A 24,010-nucleotide genomic window follows, 5' to 3' on the forward strand; every position below is an offset into this window, starting at 1 on the left:
CGCTGTACAGCGTCCTTATATCAATATTTCAAAAATCTGGAATCGGATTCATATTCCCCCTCCGCTGGCCTGAGGTCCACCAGCAGGACCCACTGAGCTCTCTGGCGGTTCAGGAGCGCCATCTGGTGGCCGATCGGCGCAACCGCTTAACAGGAAGCGCAGTAGAGGTTTTGCTGGTTGGCCCTATTACTTCCGGGCACTCGGTATATGTTCCGGCATTCTAGCTCGTCACTCTACATAGCGATCGATTGCCAATAACTCGATAAACAACATGATTTGGACGTATATACCATTATACAAGCTGGAGATGGACCGGGTAATAATATATCCCATAATGATAAAATTTCTACTCGACGATGATCGCCCAACGGCGCGCGGAGACTGGGGTGAGTTTCAGCGTGTAACGTTACCATCTTCGATACTAACTGCTTTTATCAACATTTGACCCACATTAGATGATTGGTATAACGCTGCCCACGGAATTATAAACGCCCCCTCGCCCATCCGGTCAACATCAGATGACGTGTAGTAACTTCTAGAAGTACGTCTAGTTGGAATTTTTTATATCGCGCTGATTGCCATCAAACTGTATTTCATCATCAATATAATGCATTTGGGGCTATATATCACGTTCTGGAGAAAGTTGCAGAAAGAGATGAAAACATACTTATACATTAGACCATACTTTACTATGAATATGTGAATGAAAAAGTTTAACGTTGCTACACAATGAACAATACATATAGGACTTTGAATGGGCCCTAATAATGGCAATGTAGCAATAGAATTTAAAAAGTTATAGCCCTGCAAAGAAGGGGACTTTCTCCATAGACAAATAGCGCTGGCAATCTATGGTATATCATTAATTTAACCCAAGGCAACCAAAGTGTTAATATACCATCCTCCGCCAGCTCTATTTGTCTATGGAGAAGTTCCCCTTCTTTGCAGGGATATAACTTTTTAAATTGTATTGCTAAATTGACATTACTATGGCCCATTCAACATCAAGTATCTATTGTTCAGGGTGTAGCAACGTTATACTTTTTCATTCACATATTCATGCTAAAATACGGTCTAAAGTATAAGTATGTTTTTATCGTTTTCTGCAGCTTTCTCCAGAACGTGATTTATAGCCCCAAATGCATTATATTGATGATCAAATACAGTTTGATAGGAATCTGCACAAGATAAAAAATTTCAAATGGACGTGCTTCTAGAAGTTACTACTGATCATCTGATGTTGACCGGATGGGGGGGGGGGGGGGGGGGGGGGGGTCGTTTATAATTCCGTGGCCAACGTTAGATGATTCATCTAGTGTGGGTGATATGATCATTAGAGCAGTTAGTATCGAACATGTTAAAAAATAACGCTGAATCTTACCGTAGCTTCCTCATAGCGTTGGGCGATGAGCGTGGAACAGAAATATTCCTATTATGGGATGTAGAAATATGCGATCCATTTCCAGGTTGTATAATAGTATATACGTCCAAATCATGTTGTTTATCGAGTTATTGGTAACGGATTGCTATCCGTTGTGTCTAGCTCGAGTCCTGGGACTATTACCGAGTGATCGGACCGAATTGGAATGAGCACCAGCTTCCATTTCCTGTTTCCGCTCTGGGCGATCCGTCGATCGGCCACCAGATGGCGCTCTTGAACCGTTGGAGAGTTGATAGGGGATCAACAGTAGATCTCAAGTCTCCGGGGGAGAAATATGATTTCGATCACAGATTTTTGAAATATTGATATCAAAGACGTGGTACGGCGTCTTTGGCAGAATGAGCATGGCGGGAAATGACGTGGTACGGCGTTTTTGGCGACCATAGTGTTAACTACAATTTCTAATAACATTTCAGCACGGAAATTGACACATTTCATTCAGTCGATGAAAAGCGGTTCGGTTGATGAATATCAATCGAGCTGCATTGACATTTCATTATCTGACCAGGTGAAAAACAACGACGATGAACACATTTCCATGACGTCTCAAAGTCACCTTGCTGATGCCCCCCTGCAGCCTGGCCGCTTCGTTGCGCGTGTGGCTGAGCTCCTCCTCCAGCTGGGAGGACTGCTCCTCCGCCAGCTCCTTGTCCCGCCTCTCGCTCTCCAGCAGGATGCGGATGTCCGTCTTGTCTCCAGCGTTGTGGATGGAGCACAGCTCAGCCACCCTCTGCCTCTCCTGGTCCAGCTGAGCCCTGTAGAGGGGAGAGAGGACATGTGATCAGCGTTACAGGTGGTCCAGCTCTGCTGATAAACACAGTATGTCTAGACCTAGTATCTCCTACCTGCTCTGCTGATGAACACAGTATGTCTAGACCTAGTATCTCCTACCTGCTCTGCTGATGAACACAGTATGTCTAGACCTAGTATCTCCTACCTGCTCTGCTGATAAACACAGTATGTCTAGACCTAGTATCTCCTACCAGCTCAGCTGATGAACACAGTATGTCTAGACCTAGTATCTCCTACCAGCTCAGCTGATGAACACAGTATGTCTAGACCTAGTATCTCATACCAGCTCAGCTGATGAACACAGTATGTCTAGACCTAGTATCTCCTACCTGCTCAGCTGATAAACACAGTATGTCTAGACCTAGCATCTCCTACCTGCAGCGGACCAGCTCGGCCTGCTCTCCTCCTGCCGTGTCTCGGAGAGCATCCAGCTCGGCCGCGGCCAGCCCCAGCTCCCTGCGCTCCATGTCGGTGGCCCGCTCCGCCATGTGGACCCGCTCCTTCAGCGCGCCGATCAGGTTCTGGGCCTCGCCGTTGTCCAGCTCCGCCATCTTCAGCGCCCCGCTGAGGTGCTGCTGCACGCCGAGCAGCTGTTCCCTCTCGAAGCGCGCGTTCTCGTTCAGCTCCGCGTAGCGCCGCTCCAGCTCCAGGTAACGCCCGCTCTTGGTGTCCTCCTCGGCGCAGGAGGCGCTGTAGGGAACCCCATGCTCCTCCAGGAGGCTTCGGAAGTAGTCCACCTGGGCAGGTCATGTTGTTATTGGTTAGGATAAAGCCTTGTGTGTTCCAGAGAAGTAGGGGTGGGGGGGGGGGGGGGGGGGGGGGATCCTAAGGCCCAGCTAAAATCTCATCCGTCTACCTGTCTGCTGTACAGCTCCAGCCTGTCTCCCTGCTGACACAGCGAGTCGACCAGGATGGCCTTCTCCTCTCCGAGCCGCTCGTTCTCAAACGTCAGTTCCAGGGTGATCTGCTGCAGGTCAGCCAGCTCCTAGAGAAGACACAGAGAGAGAGAGAGGGCATTTTAACATGACAAAATGTCACATGGTCGACGACGGCTCTATCCAACGTCGCTTTCAGTACAATCAGTGTATACATTGTTTTTAGCATTAGGTGGCCCCAGCAGGACTCAAAACTAGGGATGTTCGATATTAGCTTTTTTTTACCGATATCCGATATACCGATATTGTCCAACTCTTAATTTCCGATACCGATATCAACCGATACCGATATATGCAGGGTTCCCCCCCCCCCCCAAAAAACACAACATTATGCATACTTTTCACAATAAATACAATTTGAATTTGTTCTTACTTGCTTGCCTGGGTAAATAAAGGTTAAATAAATGTAAAAAAAAAAAAAATCAAATAAAAGAAAATTGAAAACAGATACCGATAATACATTTTAATGCCAATATCGGCCGATAATATCGGTAGGCCGATAATATCGGACATCCATACTCAAAACCCTAACCACGGCAGTGTTAGAGCCATGCTCGCACTACCCATTGAACTACAAGACCTTTTCATCTTAGTTTAGTCTATCTATTTCAGTCAGCACGCCTCTCCCCCAAACACACATGACAACATTTGGACATGTTCCTATTGTCTCAAGAGTCCTGTACTGCATCAGGCGTCTAACCTGAAGTGTAGCCTGTAGCTCTTATTGTCTAGCTAGTCCTCCTGTAACTGTATCATGTATCTAACCTGAAGTGTAGCCTGTAGCTCTTATTGTCTAGCTAGTCCTCCTGTAACTGCATCATGTATCTAACCTGAAGTGTAGCCTGTAGCTCTTATTGTCTAGCTAGTCCTCCTGTAACTGTATCATGTATCTAACCTGAAGTGTAGCCTGTATCTCTTATTGTCTAGCTAGTCCTCCTGTAACTGTATCATGTATCTAACCTGAAGTGTAGCCTGTAGCTCTTATCGTCTAGCTAGTCCTCCTGTAACTGTATCATGTATCTAACCTGAAGTGTAGCCTGTAGCTCTTATTGTCTAGCTAGTCCTCCTGTAACTGTATCATGTATCTAACCTGAAGTGTAGCCTGTATCTCTTATCGTCTAGCTAGTCCTCCTGTAACTGTATCATGTATCTAACCTGAAGTGTAGCCTGTAGCTCTTATCGTCTAGCTAGTCCTCCTGTAACTGTATCATGTATCTAACCTGAAGTGTAGCCTGTAGCTCTTATTGTCTAGCTAGTCCTCCTGTAACTGTATCATGTATCTAACCTGAAGTGTAGCCTGTAGCTCTTATTGTCTAGCTAGTCCTCCTGTAACTGTATCATGTATCTAACCTGAAGTGTAGCCTGTAGCTCTTATTGTCTAGCTAGTCCTCCTGTAACTGTATCATGTATCTAACCTGAAGTGTAGCCTGTAGCTCTTATTGTCTAGCTAGTCCTCCTGTAACTGTATCATGTATCTAACCTGAAGTGTAGCCTGTAGCTCTTATTGTCTAGCTAGTCCTCCTGTAACTGTATCATGTATCTAACCTGAAGTGTAGCCTGTATCTCTTATTGTCTAGCTAGTCCTCCTGTAACTGTATCATGTATCTAACCTGAAGTGTAGCCTGTATCTCTTATTGTCTAGCTAGTCCTCCTGTAACTGCATCATGTATCTAACCTGAAGTGTAGCCTGTAGCTCTTATTGTCTAGCTAGTCCTCCTGTAACTGTATCATGTATCTAACCTGAAGTGTAGCCTGTAGCTCTTATTGTCTAGCTAGTCCTCCTGTAACTGTATCATGTATCTAACCTGAAGTGTAGTCTGTATCTCTTATTGTCTAGCTAGTCCTCCTGTACTGTATCATGTATCTAACCTGAAGTGTAGCCTGTAGCTCTTATTGTCTAGCTAGTCCTCCTGTAACCGTATCATGTATCTAACCTGAAGTGTAGCCTGTATCTCTTATTGTCTAGCTAGTCCTCCTGTAACTGTATCATGTATCTAACCTGAAGTGTAGCCTGTAGCTCTTATTGTCTAGCTAGTCCTCCTGTAACTGTATCATGTATCTAACCTGAAGTGTAGCCTGTATCTCTTATTGTCTAGCTAGTCCTCCTGTAACTGTATCATGTATCTAACCTGAAGTGTAGCCTGTATCTCTTATTGTCTAGCTAGTCCTCCTGTACTGTATCATGTATCTAACCTGAAGTGTAGCCTGTATCTCTTATTGTCTAGCTAGTCCTCCTGTAACTGTATCATGTATCTAACCTGAAGTGTAGCCTGTATCTCTTATTGTCTAGCTAGTCCTCCTGTAACTGTATCATGTATCTAACCTGAAGTGTAGCCTGTAGCTCCTCAGCTGTGCAGTGTTGGTTTTCCTCCATCTGATGGATGCGTTCCGTCAAACAGGCCACGGACACCTCGCTGGCGTTACCGTTGCTGCCTCGCCGCAACCGCCCCTCGCCACGCCCCGGCGGGCCGCCCTCCGACTCCGACGACGAGGAGCCGCAGGCGGAGGCGGAGCCGGAGGGAGCGTCCAGAGCGTCGTCGCTGGAGGTGGCCGGCTGATAGGCCTCGCTGCACTCGCTGTCGGCCGCTTCGGGGGAGGCAGCGGCGTGCCGGCCGGGGTTGGCGAGGAGGTCCTCGGTGGAGCCCCTGGTCGAGCCGTGAGGAGAGACGCCGTGGAGGGCGGCGGTCAGGAGGGAGGGAGGCTCGGGGCTGAGAGAGGGGCAGCGGGGACTCTTGTGGGGGCTCTCCAGGCGCTGCTCCAGGGAGAAGCCCAGGGCGTTGAGCCGGTCCTTCAGCATGCGGTTCTCGTTCTTCAGCAGGTTGAGCTCCCCGCGGATCCCCTGGTTCTGGTCCTGCAGGAGCAGCAGAGTGGACTCAACGTCTGCCGTGATCACGGGCGCCTCGGCCTTCTCCCGCTCCTGCACCGCTTCTCCCCCCTCCCTGGGCTCCTCCTCTCCTTCACCCTCCTCCCTCCCTGTGCTCCCCCCATCCCCGTTCTCCTCCCGTCCGCCCTCCTTCTCCGCCTCGTCCTCGGGCAGGCCCAGTTGGACACGGATGCCGCGGAGCTCGCCGCGTAGGTGCAGGATTTCCACGTCTTTGTTTTTGGCCAGGCCCACGAGGTCTTTGACCCGGTTCTCCAACACGGTCTTGTTGTTCAGGTGGCCATCCGACCTGGACTTGCTCATGCGCGACTCGGACTCGGCCGCCGCTCGACTGCGGGTCCTCTTGGGCACAGGCGAGGAGTCAGAGGTGGGTTTCCTACTGGCGGCTGAGGTTCTGGGACGGAGGCCGTCTCTGGTGGAGCCAGGCTCTTTGGCCGGAGCAGAGGGGCAACGCTTACCTGAAGGGAAGACAAACAGGTCGAGGGGTGAAGAGAGAAGAGAAGAAAATACAAGTAGCTTTGTTTTGATTTCAGAAATGTATCCGACTGAACTAGTTGCAGGTTGCAAAATTGCATCAAACCTAATTTCGATGCAACTAGACTAGTAGGGCTAGGTGATTAATACGAGATTCTATTTCAATTACGATTTTGGCTTCCCATGATCATAAAAACAAGATAACGGAGCTAAAACGATTATTGTGCTGCATGCCGTGTTGCTCTCAATTTGTCTTGTGTTGTAAATACAGTGCACCCTTTCTGCACAGCGGTGCGCTCCACCCCTCCCCACAAGCCCAAACAGCTGGTGTTGAGAGGGAGGAGGGAGCCACAGCGCGTTTCTCCAGTTATTTTTTAAACGTCTTTGGTAACTTGTAGAAGATGACAGAAAGGCAGCCTTTGTTCAAGAATAAAGGTAAAACAAATTCAGTCATCATTATGTTCTCAAATCAATGAGTAATTGTGTTTAATAATAATCGGGATTTCAATATCAAATTTTTTTTATCGTGATTAGGATTTTTTGCCATAATCGAGCAGCACTACAGTTACACAAAGGAATACAAAAATATATATAAGCCACAAGCCACAATTACTTAATTAGGCTTTTCCACCATAACAAAAGGCTTGCCAGCCTAAAGTTTTCACTGCCACCAGTCAAGTGACAAGTAGTTGTTATGGTAGCAAAACCAAATGACGTGCCTATTCCACATAATTGTAGCTTGCTGCATATAAACTGCTGACACACGGACATCAGTTAGTCAGGCACCTTTCATGACATTTCATTACATTATGTTTCACGCAACTAGCAACCTGAGAACAGTTGCATGAAAGATTCACAGTGTGAAGCCAGCCTTACATACGGCTAGTGGTATTGTGTTTCAGTGTTTTAGCCTGGTATTAATTCAAGTCATGAGTGAATGGTGTACCTGAGCCGGCCCTGGTCTTGCTGTCCAGGTTGCTGCCAGCCGCAGTAGTGGAGCAGGATGAGGAGAGGGCGGGGCTAGTCTTCCTGGTCTTGGGTACGGAGCCATTTGCAGCTGAAGCTCCGCCTCCTCCTGACGTGGCTGAGGTTAAGTCATCACTGCTTTTCGCCTGGCAAAGGACAGACGCCTCATATTAAACCTGGATCAATGGCCCAATGTTACCCTTCAATTCATCAAGCAGTGGTGGTTGGGAGGATTAACCCACACTGCTGCAGGAATAACCAGCTGGCCTTATTACTTACCCAAACCAACTACAAGTACAGTCTGTCTATATATCAAGATGTAAGTATCTAAATAAGAGATAATTTTTTAAACCAATCAAAAGATGTGGTAGGAAGAACTGCCTATTTCACATTATTGTACATGGCAGAGTCCACATGGTTCTCTTTCTTAAAAGTGCATCTTTGAACATTCTTGGTGCAGTACCTTTGATAGTGTAGTGGTGGTGTTGGTGGAGGTGTTGGCTGTGTTCTTGGTGCAGTACCTTTGATAGTGTAGTGGTGTTGGTGGAGGTTTTGGCTGTGTTCTTGGTGCAGTACCTTTGATAGTGTAGTGGTGGTGTTGGTGGAGGTGTTGGCTGTGTTCTTGGTGCAGTACCTTTGATAGTGTAGTGGTGGTGTTGGTGGAGGTGTTGGCTGTGTTCTTGGTGCAGTACCTTTGATAGTGTAGTGGTGGTGTTGGTGGAGGTGTTGGCTGTGTTCTTGGTGCAGTACCTTTGATAGTGTAGTGGTGGTGTTGGTGGAGGTGTTGGCTGTGTTCTTGGTGCAGTACCTTTGATAGTGTAGTGGTGTTGGTGGAGGTTTTGGCTGTGTTCTTGGTGCAGTACCTTTGATAGTGTAGTGATGGTGTTGGTGGAGGTGTTGGCTGTGTTCTTGGTGCAGTACCTTCGATAGTGTAGTGGTGGTGTTGGTGGAGGTGTTGGCTGTGTTCTTGGTGCAGTACCTTCGATAGTGTAGTGGTGTTGGTGGAGGTTTTGGCTGTGTTCTTGGTGCAGTACCTTCGATAGTGTAGTGGTGTTGGTGGAGGTTTTGGCTGTGTTCTTGCCAGCTGTGCCCATGCTGGTAGAGGTATTGTTGGAGGTTCCCTCCGTCTTGGCTCGGTCTGCCTGGCTCTTAGTGCATGCTGTGGTCCTGGACACTCCGCTGCCCACAGGCCTGGTCGCCTTCCTCATACTGGGCTCCAGGGCTCTCATACATTTACTACGCAACCTGAAGGATGAAACAACACATGGTATACTGTCAAGGGACACGCGGTGGCGCAGTGGTTAGCACTGTTTCCTCACAGCAAGAAGGTCCTTGAACCCCAGCAAGTGCCGTTTCTTTGTGGAGATTGCATGTTCTCCCTGTGTCTGCGTGAGTTTCCTCCCACACCAAAAACGACATGCATGCTAAGTATATCCTGCCATTGCCTTTGACCAAGGTTTAAATCTGGTTTAAATCGTACAGCTTGTTTGATGTGGTTGAAACTGGGACATGTTCTAACTGGTTTCAGCTACTGCCATCTGCCATTGTTTTGCTAATTTGGTGATTAACTGTCACACCCAGGCCACACGTTAACCACAGGTGTCTGACATTAGTCATTAGAGCTAGAGATTTAAGTGCATACTGCGTTAGCGGGAACGAATTGGCGACCCTTAGCTTACTCTCCCTACTGTTACCACCTACAGTAAAGACAGTTATGGAACTCTGTACTAAATCATACCTAACAACATACAGGCAATGTTGTGAGTTGTTTTTGATCATTGCCAATTTTGCCAACAATGACTCCTTCAGATGAAAATCTAAGCTATACAAGTCCACCTGAGCCATTTTTTCAGATGGCTGATTCCAATTATCATTATCCAAGGACTGCGAATGCAATACTTATGGCTGATGTATAACATTCCCACTCCATAATACTGTAATATTCTGTAGATCGACTGCATTTGATGTTCAAAACATTTCAAAACAAGCCTATAGGGCTCTTTGCATGATATCCCACCTTAATATTCCTACAGTGTTTGTCCACTAGGACTGCAACTAACAATTATTTTGTTATCAATTCATCTGTTGATTACTTTATAGATTAGTCGATTCATATAAATGATTAATTTACCAGAAAAAACAACAACAATAGATTACATTTGCAATTGAACATTTCTAAATTATTGTCATGTTTTTCAAGTGTGGTACTACTACTATCCTTAGGACACACATGGGTAGTTGCCTCTCTGACACCACCTACTGAATGAATACCCAGTGTAGGAGATGAGCTGTGAAGTTTATTTATGTCTGTAAATGCTGTGTAGTGTGGATTCCTACTGTACATGAGTAGGGTGAGTAACCTGCATGCCATTACTGCTTTTTATCTATTGACTCATTATAGGTACTTTATTATCTATAACACCCACCAGTTACTATGACATTGTTTATCATTACATACAATTTATCTATGCCTGTAGCTAAATGCTGAAAAACAGGGAACAAAATTTACATTTTGGCTTTAGGCCCAGTCCACACGATCACAGGTATTTGACAGTTTTTCTTTTTTAATTATTATTAAAAAAAATTAACTTTGTCCACACGACTGGTTTAAACCCCGCACCGAGTGACGCCATATACATGTAGTACAATGCCAAAGCAGTAGGTGGCGATGTAGTTCAAACATGAAGGCCATTTCAACCAATCAGAAGGGTTTATCGTTAATACCGGAAACTGAACTGAAGCGTGGAACACAACATCCCTCCTTGCTCACAGCCAAACAATTCTACAGTTTGCAGCTAGAACAACTTGCAATAAACAAAAAAGGATACATTCACTGTGTGTTCTGCCTCATTTGTTGATGAAACAAAACCAACATCAACACAATTTACCACCAAGAGCGGAGTTTAGTCTCACAAAAAGATTGCTGATTTTGTTAGCTTACGTGCTAACGTAATAATAAAGTAGTAACGTTAACGCTAGTAGAATGAATGGATGAAAACGTTATTTAACAGATTGCAGAATGGGTACAATACAATACAGCTCAATACAAACAATTGTGCAGACTGTTGTAGTTTGGATTGGGTTCCTTATAACAATAACTTGACAACACACATGAGTTTAGTTGGTATCTGCAGCTTCAGGTTTACTCAACATCAGGTCAGGAATGCGACAACAGACATCAGTCGATCACAACGCTCTTCAACACAGACGATACGGTTCGAACAAAAGTTTGTTACAATCATTTTCATATAACGCTACTTGGGACAGCTCTACTGGAAATAACCTTGGTTTCTATGTCCACACGCAACCACTGCAACCGGGGATGCGCGCAAAACTTCACCCTGGACTCCGGTTTTCAAAGACCACGGTTGCAGTGTTCCAAAACCCCGGTTGCGTGTGGCCGAACAGAGCAACCGCGCACATTAACACTTTGAGTGCCAGCATGGGGCACACGATTTAGCGCTCGAGTGCCAATGCTCTATTCAATGAGGGCGAGCACATTTGCGAACGCATAAACTATATCTTAAATTATGGCTATGTGTCTAATACGCCCGTCGCTTATCAATAACTTGCTTGCAGTCAACATTGTCGAAACGGATTGTTTTTTCATCAGTACATTTCCGTTTTATACCATTTTGAAAAACGCTTGTTTTTGGACATTTCCAGAAAAAAATTGTGATTCTGCAGGAATCGCCCTTTACTGGAATACACAAAACGGTAATTTTTCGGCCTATTTATGAATCGTTTTCAAATAAACGCTAGATTATCGATAGTATATGTGTACTTATGCACGCTAGAGAAGCGGGCTGAAAAATCGATTATCTTATTTCCTGATCAGCACACACACACACACACGTTGATATATCTGTGAAAATAGCTCTGATTATCCCAAGACTGGTAAAATAGATTCCTTACCTCAGATCAGATGTTCTCCAAAAAGATTATTCCAATTCCTGATCACCATTCCAAATATCGATCACGTTTATTGATCCAACGCTGGGTGCTCGAACACATATTCCACGCTGTTCTGAGGGACCACAAAGACTGCAATCGGCTCGGATTACATGCCTGACAAGTAAAATGTGGATTCCGGATTTTCTTTTCCCCATGTGTTTTCATTCAGTCCAATCCAAAGGGTGCATTACCATCCGGGAGACGATAGGGGGCGGTATTTTCCCTGTTCGAGCTCAGAGAGTCACAGTGGTAACGTGAGGCTAGATTGATGAAACATTGATGAAACATTTATGGAAATCGCTAATAAAAGAAATAACGATTAATAACGAGATTTCTCGTCGTTGGCACTGAACGGTTGGCATGAAAAAACGATAATTCTCGTTGTTGGCACTCAAAGTGTTAATGCTCGGTTACATAACACCCGCGCTCGTGTGGACAGGGCCTTAGATTAAAAAAAAATTTAAATACCAGCCAGACAGATTTTTTACAGGCCAAAATGTTTTAGTATATCTCCATGAGTTATATGTATTATGCGTTATCTCTCCACTCCACGCTATGGTAGTGCTTGTGCCAGCACAGGAGATAAGATTATAAAAAAGTATATATATACATATGTAAATCAATATCTTCCTTTTGAATAAAATAAACTCAGGAATCAGGATTGTAAAAGCTAATTAGCCTAATCCAGCGGTTCTCAAACTTGGCAACCAATTTTTTTTAGAAATTCAACAGAAAAGTGTGTACTCTATTTGTGATATGCACTGTCTCGTAACTAAAGCACTTCCGGGGGGGGGGGGGGGGGGGGGGGGGGGGACTTTCCAGGCCTAGCATATAAAGCTGATTCGATTCATTTAAGACAGGTAGTGTAACCTGGACACTCGTAATGGATACGTTTGTTGTCAGAAGCGGTGCCAGTTGGCCGTGTGTTCCAAATGCTGGCAAAATAAAGGTGGAATCTAGTAGTAGCAACGCCAGTACAGCTAAAATGAAACGTAGTAAAAGACAAGTAAATTACAGCGGCACTTGGAAGTCAAGTCAAGTCAAGAGTTTTAATTGTCACGGCATACAAGTATACAATGAAATGCGGGTGGTCTTGCCCGCAACGATGTGCAATACAGTGGTACAACATATAATAGAATCCAATAAAAAAACAACATTGTGCAATAAACAGGTAACAGGTAACATGGTGTGACATCTCGGTATCTGTACATAGTTATTTACAGAGCATATAGGACATGCTAGGTAGCTTTGGTAGTGCAATACACTGTTCCTGTTATTCTTCTTTTTTTTTTTTTTTAGTCTTTTTCCCCCTCCATTTTCCTCCGATTTTCTCCCATCCCAATGTTAGTCGTATGCCAATTCCCAGTCCCTTCCTGGTCGCTGCGCACTTACCCCCCACAGTCAGATCATCTGGGAGAGTGGAGGCTACCACGTGCTTCCTCCGACACACGTCCAGCCAATCACCGCTTCTTTTCACCTGGCAGCGCGGATTCTCATCGAGAGGGCGTAGCGTGTGGGAGGATCACACTATCCCCCTCAAGTCCTATCCGCGCTTAGCAGGCGCCCCGACCGAACTGTAGGAGTCGCTGTTTACAACGACCCGGACCCACCCCGCCAGCTTCTCCCACCCTCTAATACAGCCAATTGTATTAGTGCAGACGGCCAGCCAAGCTGGTGACAACCCCGGAGCTGTGAGCTGGATTCGAACAGGCGAATCCAGCTCACAGCTCCGGGGTTGGTGACGAACGCAATCTCCGCTCAGCCACCTAACCGCCTCACTGTTCCTGTTATTCTAATTTAAAGTGGCCTTTCCTTTTGGCCATAAGTGTGCGGCATGAGTGTGTGCCCGCTCATGTTAAAGTGTTAAGTGGCTGCTAGTGTGTGAGCGTGCACAGCGTGCGTGTCGTGTGTGTGTTCATGTGTGCTTGTGTGTGGATAGTTCAGTGTTCTGTGGCACTCAATGTTCATTGTTCAGGGCTCTGATGGCCTGGGGGAAGAAGCTGAGCCTAAGCCGCTCTGTCCTAGTAGCTGGGGAAACTAGGCATGCTGAATTTAAAAACAGAACCACTAGCTTTCTTTCAGAAAGAAAAAACTATTTTGGAGCAGAGGACTACATGCTTCGTTTATTATTATTATCTAGCCAACATCTTTGACTGAGTCAATGCGTTGAATCTGGGACTACAAGGTCGCGACACAGACTTGTTTGGACTGACAGCTCAAATGGAGAGCTGGATTAAGAAACTCCATTTGTGGTCCAGGGGGTATTTACTCTGCTTGATGGCTTTTTGGAGGAACAGAATGTTGCAAAAAAATATTTGAAGCCCATCATCTGTAGCCACATAGAAGGGCTCAGGGCTCATTGAACAATTTCGGAAAAAGATTTCCGAACAATTTGGACAACTTGATCCAAGATCCGTTCATTACGCATGACGCAACAGGCTGTCAGAGCGCGCTCATTGATCTTTCGTGTGACGAGCTACTGAAAGTCAAGTTCACTGGACAGGCTCTCGCAAAGTTCTGGATATTCATATACGTGCTGCGCTGAGAAAGCTCGCCAGTGCCACGTATCATGGAACTGTTCAAATGTACAAGCACACCCTTCCCATTAAGTCTTGTTTTTCTTCTTCTTGAAAAACGCATGTGAACGCATTTTCTTTTCTTTTATGTTCTGGCAACATATTTTGGTTAAAATGCCTCGCTTTATAAATGTGTATACAGAAAATTCCATTGCTTTTGTTGATAATATTCATTCATTTAATTGATAACATAGTGCTGTAAGGTGCTAGGCTCACACTATAGTGCTCACACCATAGTGCTAGGCTCACACTACCCAAATGCAGCACTGAACGGCACAGGAAGTCCTTCATTCCGACAGCCATCAGACTATACAATGCATCACTGTGCCTCACTGCATCACTGAGCACAGAGTGGCAGTTACCATCTTCCTGGACTTAGTTTGAAACAGCACTGTGCAATATTACACCTACTGTAGACCTCAGTATATTTTTACTGTATTTATTTACTGTATATTTTATTCCATTTTTATTCTATTTTACTCTACTCTTATCCTAGGCAAATTGACTGAAATCCATCTCAAGACGGAACGCTTTAATGCCCTTCTTTTTTTTTTATCAAATATTATTATTATTATTATATATATTTTTTTCAACATGAAACAAAACATATATCACAATACAATAATAATAATACATAAAAAGACTTCCCAAGACAATAACTTAACACCACATGACAAGACAATAACTGATACAGACTGTACACTGATCATCCTACATGGACACTCGCTCGTTCTCTCCCCCCCCCCCCCCCCCCCCGCTCACCCAAGGACCTCAACATGAGTCACACTCACAATACATTATTCAGTAAAAAAACAAAAATCAAAACAAATTTCCAAACTTATATGTGAGTCGTTTCGGCCCGGGAGAGTGGGGTCTTGTGTGTTGTGGGGTCGATGTGCGGGGGGTGGGGTTCTTTGGGACATGGGAGGTAACGGGCCCTGGCTCGGTGGGGGGGGTTCCCTGCCCTCTCCTCTACTGGGCCTGGCCCAATCAATTCAAGGGACCAGTGTCGCTGGGGCCCGGCTCCATGTATAGCGGTCCTGGGATATGAGAGAGTCCTATCTCTCGGTGTGGATGGCGGGAGGGGGGGGGGGTTCCTTCTTATGGGGGTCTGGGCTGCTGAACACAGCCTTAGCATAGCGATTCAAGGGACCCATGTCATGATTGTACTGTTATATGTTTGATGTTTAAAGTGTTGTCTACTCTAAATGTTGTATGTCTAAGTGTCAATAAAAAAAAAATTAAAAAATTAAAATATGTGTAACAAATTGTAAATCTCTTTGGATAAAAGCGCTATATAAAAAAGCAGCCATTTACCATTCCCATCTTTACTCAATGGCGCCAGCGCTATTGACCATTTTAGCCATGTTTTGCGGACCCATTGTGTGTTCTGTATTATAGCTATGGAGACAATAGTATGGCTCATTTGACAGGCATTGTTCATAGTCCAACACTGTCTAACCAGTTCATTTCTACATACCGTAGTTTGTGCGCTATTACACGCTAAACATCGCCCCTTTCCAAAATAATCCAGTCTTTTTTCATAGATCGCGAGATATGATGCGTTACATGCAATATGCCCAAATCGTTCTGGTTGATCGCCTGAAACCCAAATACTTTCAAATCAAAAGGTATATACCGTGTCTTCACAAAAATCATCAAGGGGGGGGGGGGGGCGTTGTAGTCTTACCCCGAAAATGCGATCGTTACAAAAAGCACAGTTTAGGTCCGGTAAAATACAACACTGATCTGTACAGTCAAAAAAAAATCCTACATAAAATGGGGTTGTGGTATAAAAAAGTTTGAGAACCCCTGGCCTAATCAATCAAAAAGAGTAGCCTATAATCAATTTACACACACACACACACACACACACACACACACACACACACACACACACACACACACACACACACACGAGAAAGGGAGAATAGCTTATAGCAGACTTATGATTTTAGAATATTTCTGCTAATGAAGTGAAATATTTATTATCAACAGTTTTTATAGTGTAACGTTTGGCTACTTCAAATCATTGAATGTACAGTACAGAGTAAATTTTCATTGCACGTACAGTACAGAGTACATTTTTATAAAAAATATTTTGTAATAAAAATGAATATGAATTATCACATATTGATGCCTCCAGAAATTAAACATACAAGCTCCAACCTATTAACCTTTTAAAATAACCAACTATAACAACAACCAACGGAAGTACAATTAAAAAATATATATATCCGATTCAAACCCGGCACGGCGTGATCAGACGTTTCAAACCCTCAGTCAGAACGGACCGTAAAGACCTTAATATCTCAGCAGGAAATTAGCCAGACAAAGGAGCGTGACGAAAGACTCAAATTTAAAAGCCAGACAGTGTGAAAAGAGTCAACTATAAAAGGCAGTTTATTACCTGGTGCCTGCGGCAGTGGTTTTCCTGGGGGAACACATGGTTTATAGCTGTGGCTCCGTTCGCAGTGGGACGCTAAGCGACTCTCCAGCTATAACCGCTCCGCCGTGGCCTATTTATGTACAAACCTAATCATAGGTCCTTTACCTCTTGTCTTGTTCATTCTTTCCCTCCCTTTCTCTCCCTCTCTCTATCACACTCTCCCACTCCCTCTCCCTCTCTCGGAGTTGGACAGTTAGAGAGAGAGAGTCATCATATGAAAGTTTGAAAGAACACAAGGCGTGTGATGTGATTGGATGCCTTGGATGGTGTATCACATGTCTTTCTTATCACATCATGTCTGGCAGGCAGGCAGACAGACAGACAGACAGGCAGACAGACAGGCAGGGAGACAGGCAGGGAGACAGACAAACAGGTAGACAGACAGACAGACAGGCAGGCAGGCAGGCAGACAGGCAGGTAGACGGCTGCTGCTGGAATGCTCACAGCTTCAGAATGCATTGAAATTCTGTGGAAGGGGCTCTCGGCAGTAACTTTACTATCAGTGGGTCCTGGGAGGAGGCGAGACTGGGCCCTTGCCTTAAAAGGTATGAGGAGCCTGTGAGAACAGATCTACTGTGAGTGTGTCCTGTGCTGGTAGGAGTCCATGTGAAGGTATGAGGAGCCTGTGAGAACAGAGTACTGTGTCCTGTGCTGGTAGGAGTCCATGTGAAGGTATGAGGAGCCTGTGAGAACAGATTACTGTGTCCTGTGCTGGTAGGAGTCCATGTGAAGGTATGAGGAGCCTGTGAGAACAGATTACTGTGAGTGTGTCCTGTGCTGGTAGGAGTCCATGTGAAGGTATGAGGAGCCTGTGAGAACAGAGTACTGTGTCCTGTGCTGGTAGGGGTCCATGTGAAGGTATGAGGAGCCTGTGAGAACAGAGTACTGTGTCCTGTGCTGGTAGGAGTCCATGTGAAGGTATGAGGAGCCTGTGAGAACAGAGTACTGTGTCCTGTGCTGGTAGGGGTCCATGTGAAGGTATGAGGAGCCTGTGAGAACAGATTACTGTGTCCTGTGCTGGTAGGAGTCCATGTGAAGGTATGAGGAGCCTGTGAGAACAGAGTACTGTGTCCTGTGCTGGTAGGAGTCCATGTGAAGGTATGAACACTCTCTCTGTGTCTCTGTACTGCGATTCATTCTCAGCAGCTTTAAGAAAACAGTGTATGTTGTTGAGCAGTGCATTCGTGGGAGAGGCTAGAAGAAGGGGTGGGATTGATACAGCGTTATATTGTGATATTTTGCACAAAGTAATTTTATCGATATAAAAAAAAAATTAGATATATATATTGGGGTGTAACGGTACACAGAAGCCACGGTTCGGTACGAGTTCGGTACAACAGAAAAAAAATATTTATAATAATTATATAATTTTTTTTTATATACATTATATTTATGATAATAATAATTATTATTATTATTAAATACAATAATTTTCTATAGGCTTGCCGTGGTAGTCAGTGATACTGGTGTCATTCTGTGTTCAGGCATCCACTTGCCTACTGGCCCTTTAACAACTTATCCTTGCGCATCCTTAAGTTTCAGTTTCACTTCCAGAGCGAATTAACTTCACGACGAGACTGAATACTAGAGAACAGATGAACAGAGGTTACTTACAACAATGGCAGAGGATTATTTGGATTTAAACACAGTGGAGCTCAGATGATCTGTCCGGAAAAGTATGTTTCTTTTTTTTTATTTGATTGTGGGGAGAATGTTGATGTGTTTGTTGGCGCGTGTGTGTGTGTCTTTCCATTGGTTTCATTTGGTTAACATTATTGAGCGAACAAGAAAACGACCCTGCAGCTGTTCCAATGTAAATGTGCCTTTCTCGTGCACTTTCGCCCGCTCTGAACTGAAGTCAGACCAGCCTGTGTGACCTCCACCCTCTCAGACCAGCCTGTGTGCCCTCCACCCTCTCAGACCAGCCTGTGTGCCCTCTACCCTCTCAGACCAGCCTGTGTGACCTCCACCCTCTCAAACCAGCCTGTGTGCCCTCCACCCTCTCAGACCAGCCTGTGTGCCCTCCACCCTCTCAGACCAGCCTGTGTGCCCTCCACCCTCTCAGACCAGCCTGTGTGACGACCTCCACCCTCTCAGACCAGCCTGTGTGACCTCCACCCTCTCAGACCAGCCTGTGTGCCCTCCACCCTCTCAGACCAGCCTGTGTGCCCTCCACCCTCTCAGACCAGCCTGTGTGACGACCTCCACCCTCTCAGACCAGCCAGATCTCGCTAAGGTAAACATAATATCCGTCGTTCAAGACAAAGATTACTAGCGCAGTAACCCACCAGCCCCTCCAACCACTTTGAACTTGATCCGTTTGAACTGCAGAGTGCAGACCAAACAAAGCCAGCATGAAACACTGAAACACACACCTGAAATGACGGCGGGCCACCAGCAGATAACTCTGTGTATGTGTATGTGTATACGTGTACGTGTGTGTGTGTGTGTGTGTGTAGCTGGGAGGAGCCACACTAACACTTCAACATTGCCACCCCATCCTGTGTTTTTGTGTACGTACTGTACGCATGCATGCGTTAGTGTCTGTGCGTGTGCTTGACTTGTGTGTGTTATAGAGGTTCTGATGGTGTGTGAGCCTTGAGAGAAGCCAGACTAGTCTTCAACAACCCCCCCACACCACCCCGACAACACACCCCCACCACACCCCAAGAGTCTACCACTGAAGTGTGGCCTGTGTGACAGATTCAGTGTCTACACACTAGTAGTGAGGAGAGCTTGTTTCATTCTGGTGCTAGAAGTAGAGTGACATCTAAAAGAGTGAAGTGACATGAGAAACAAGCCTAACCTAAAGCAGTGTTCCAGTCAGAGTATCTGTATCTGCTGTAGTATTATACCCTCTATACAGCTACACATACTAGGGATGGGTACCGAATTCGGTACTTTTGAGGTACCGAACCGAAACACGTCGGTACTACCGAGTATCGATTCAAGTGAGATAACGAAAAAAAATATATAATAATTTACCTATTTTTTTTATTTTTTTTACCTTTTTTCTTTTCATGTCAACGTTCACACGCACAATATATGCTTACCTAGGATTTGACTTGATTCAACAACAAAGCAGTCGGAGCAATGGCAAGCCGAAAACTGTCGAAATTGTAGTTATTTGAAGTTTGGACTTCTTTTTTTTCACGACTGAGGTAGGTAAATTAAATTTCTTGAGACTAAAGTACCGAAAAAAGGTACCGTTGGGTACCGGTATCGATTCACAGGTACCGGTACCGTATCGGTTCAAATGTGAAAGGTACCCATCCCTAACACATACCCTCTATGAGTCTTTGAGCGCTGTCTTTGAGCGCTATATAAATCCAATCTATTATTATCAATCTATTATTATTAGTATTATATACATTATGAGTTATGTATCTGGTAATTTACCATTAGTACAGTGAGTCTCAGTTACTTATGAATGCACTGATATGGTTTTCTGACCCCCATTTTTTTAGTGGGGGCAAATTTAGAGAGGGGGGGGTGATATGCAGCTACTGCTTTACAGCTTATGCCTCACATTCACCCATTCTCTCACACATTCACACACAGACGGCGGAGGCGACCATGGAAGGTGCCAACCTGCTCATCAGGAGCAGTTAGGGGTTAAGTGTCTTGCTCAAGGACACCTCGACACGCTGCAGAGAGGAGCCAGAATCAAACTGGGAACCTTTCGATTACCAGACAAGCGCTCTACCGCCCGAGGCATAAATAAAGGTTGGGGATAACAATTAAAACTCCAATAAAATGTGGTAACTAGCAACAGTTACCCATCAGGAGGACTAAGAAGAGACTAAATAACATGGTTCCCAGTCACAGGCCTCCTGAGGATCATACTGAAGGGTTCAGGGTCAGACTTATGTTTTTGCCTAAGATGGATTGGACAATAACAAGAGAGGGAAATGATAACATAGCTGGAATTCTACAGGGCTGGGGCAGGGCCACGGGGGTAATACACATCAGCTGAGCTGAGAGAGGGAATTACCATCAACAGAACAGACGTATTACCCTGTACACTATTAGGGTATGCACCGGTATCTGAGAATGTCCCCTATACTAAGATCCACAGAGAAACACGTGTCAGAAATCAAAGCAAAGTGACTTGATTTGATGCATTTTTGACACGTTAACTCTACATGTATTATATCTCAATCATTTTTGTTCGATGATGAACCCAAAATGACGGTCCAAGTCTATACCGTTTAAAACAGTATATACCGTTTAAAATCATTACAAGACTATACCGTTTAAAACTGTATACTGTTTAAAATCATTACTAGTCTATACATTTAAAACAGTATATACTGTATAAATCATTACAAGTCTATACCGTTGTAAAACAGTATATACTGTTTAAAGTCATCACAATTCTATACCGTTTAAAACAGTATATACTGTATAAATCATTACAAGTCTATACCGTTGTAAAACAGTATATACTGTTTAAAATCATTACAAGTCTATACCGTTTAAAACAGTATATACTGTATAAATCATTACAAGTCTATACCGTTTAAAACAGTATATACTGTATAAATCATTACAAGTCTATACCGTTGTAAAACAGTATACTGTATAAATCATTACAAGTCTATACAGTTGTAAAACAGTATATACTGTATAAATCATTACAAGTCTATACCGTTGTAAAACAGTATATACTGTTTAAAATCATTACAAGTCTATACCGTTTAAAACAGTATATACTGTTTAAAATCATTACAAGTCTATACCGTTTAAAATCATCACAAGTCTATACCGTTTAAAACAGTATACTGTTTAAAATAATTACATGTCTATACCGTTTAAAACAGTATACTGTTTAAAATCATTACATGTCTATACCGTTTAAAACAGTATACTGTTTAAAATCATTACAAGTCTATACCGTTTAAAATCATCACAAGTCTATACCGTTTAAAACAGTATACTGTTTAAAATCATTACATGTCTATACCGTTTAAAACAGTATACTGTTTAAAATCATTACATGATACCGTTTAAAACAGTATACTGTTTAAAATCATTACAAGTCTATACCGTTTAAAACAGTATATACTGTATAAATCATTACAAGTCCATACCGTTGTAAAACAGTATATACTGTTTAAAATCATTACAAGTCTATACCGTTTAAAATCATCACAAGTCTATACCGTTTAAAACAGTATACCGTTTAAAATCATTACATGTCTATACCGTTTAAAACAGTATACTGTTTAAAATCATTAAACGTCTATGCCGTTTAAAACAGTATATACTGTTTAAAATCATTACACGTCTATAACAGTATTATACTGTTTAAAATCATTACACGTCTATACCGTTTAAAACAGTATACTATACTGTCAGGGGAGGAAACTAACTTTTTGGCTTACCAGCCAACTGGCGAGTATCTGATTTTTTTTACCAGCCAAACAGATTTTTTACCAGACAAAAAAAATCGCTAATTGTGATAATTACTTCTTTGTATGTCAAGCCGCGTCAATGTTGTGTATGCATCTGGGTAGGCACACTGTGCCTTTAAGACAGCACGGTGGTCTTACGACAGTGCTGTGAAGTACCGTCAAGTGTTGTGGTAACGTCAGTTGGGTTGGTGTGCTGTTGTGCACAGTGCACTGGTTGAGCTAGCCCCTTTCGTGACTGCGATGTGCAAGCCAGGGGCTTTTGAGCATGAAATAAAATGTCTAACCTTACGTCGTAGTCCGGTGCTTTTTTGGAAACATTATAGTCATAACAGATACACCTAGCTGGCTGCTTTGAGCACACGGGGCTAACGTTAGCTAGCAAGCAGCTATGGCTAAAACGCTAACTAGAAGCTAACCACTGTATACAGTTCCAGTAGACTAACATTACACCTCTGTGATTTAAATGTGTCCTTAGTAACTTATACTCGAGGGTTGTTGTACTAGGGTTGGATGCAGTTCCCCGTTGGTCAGTCTGTCTGTTTTCCATCTTCTGCTGTGTTTAACGTTATCTGTTTGCGAGTGCTCCTGATGGCTAGCCTAGTACCGCGGGACTTTTATTATTATATGTCCGCGGGTTGGCCAGTACTGCGCAAACGTTTATTAAACATTATATGTCCGCGGGTGGTCTTGTGCAGTGCTCTCGTGGCACTGTCAACTAAAGCGAACACTCAGAAGACGCGCACCGTTTGCCAGTGCAGTGATTGCAGAATGTTTTATTTTTTTGTATACTCGTCAGCAGGGGAGGAAACTAACTTTTTGGCTTACCAGCCAACTGGCGGGTATCCGATTTTTTTTACCAGCCAAACGTAAAAAATACTAGCATTTGGCCAGTAAAGTGGCCTAATTTCCTCCCCTGTATACTGTTTAAAATCATCACAAGTCTATACCGTTTAAAACAGTATATAGTTTAAAATAAGTACAAGTCTATACCGTTTAAAACAATATATACTGTTTAAAATCATTACAAGTCTATACCGTTTAATACAGTATATACTGTTTAAAATCATCACAAGTCAGTATATACTCTTTAAAATAATTACAAGTATACATATCTATATATATATATATATATATATATATATATATATATATATATATATATATATATATACATATCGTTTAAAACAGTAGATACTGTTTAAAATCAATACAGGTAATCGGATCGGGCTGATACCCAAAGCCCCAGTACCGGTATTTGGACTGAATAAGTTGGGTTGGTACTATGTGCTGTAGGGTACAGTAAGTCGGGGTGTAACGATTCGACCCCACAACGATTCGATTACGATTCTTCAGGCAACGATTCAATGAATCATGAAATCTCTTCATTTGGCCACGATTCGATACATTTTCTATCAGTTAATTCCCCAAAAAAAATTTATACACAAATGTGGCTGGGGGAACTGATTCATTCAGCATGAATGGACTATAGGTCAATAATAGGGGTGTAAATATTTGACCCCACAACAATTCAATTGCGATTCTTCAGGCAACGATTCAATATGAATTTAACCACGATTCGATTCGACCAGTTAGGATCGATGCATTGTTACACATACACGCCTAAGTGATACTGTTGATAGCGAGTACCAAACATATCCATCACTGTTGCTGAACCGTATGGATTTATAGCCTATAAGACTGACCCTGGCCTCTTAGAAGATTAATTCATTGCTGACCAAGAACTTTTAAGATGTTTGTTTTCTTCCCCCCATGCCGTTTACTACAACCCCCCCACACTACCACTAGTGTTCCCCATATAGGCCTACGCACTTATTTGTGGCGGCCCACCCACTATCAAGACCGGCCCACACCACAAATAGCTTCCCCATACTGATAAAACAGTGAACATGCAGCTCGCAGCGCTGTATGCGCGCACACTTACTTCTGCGGCCACCACAAATAACCAGGGCTTGGAACCGGTGGGATCTACCACAAAAAGCTCACAACCAAACCACTGTTCTTCCCCAGTCTCTCCCTCTCTCCATTGGGGATTTCCATGTTTTCCAAGCCTGAATCTCAAATATGCAGGACATTTTGTCTATGAACATACCGGTGCTGTTAACAT

The 24,010-nt window shown here is 43.9% G+C and overlaps 1 protein-coding gene across 1 annotated transcript in view; it reads right to left on the reverse strand.

The window, feature by feature from the left end:
• Window positions 1-24,010, reverse strand: part of LOC311237364 (cytospin-A-like) — a 68,694-nt gene that overhangs the window by 38,156 nt on the left and 6,528 nt on the right. Inside the window, exons 2-7 of the mRNA XM_084325196.1 lie at window positions 8,524-8,734; window positions 7,470-7,635; window positions 5,492-6,507; window positions 3,090-3,218; window positions 2,609-2,970; window positions 1,998-2,196 (exon numbers count right to left, since the gene is read on the reverse strand). Of these exons, the coding sequence (XP_084181322.1) occupies window positions 1,998-2,196; window positions 2,609-2,970; window positions 3,090-3,218; window positions 5,492-6,507; window positions 7,470-7,635; window positions 8,524-8,718 (2,067 nt within the window). The 5' untranslated portion in view covers window positions 8,719-8,734. The remainder of the gene's footprint in view (window positions 1-1,997; window positions 2,197-2,608; window positions 2,971-3,089; window positions 3,219-5,491; window positions 6,508-7,469; window positions 7,636-8,523; window positions 8,735-24,010) is intronic.

The sequence above is a fragment of the Notolepis coatsorum genome (genome assembly GCF_963971535.1).
Source record: "Notolepis coatsorum genome assembly, chromosome: 11".
NCBI lineage: Eukaryota > Metazoa > Chordata > Actinopteri > Aulopiformes > Paralepididae > Notolepis > Notolepis coatsorum.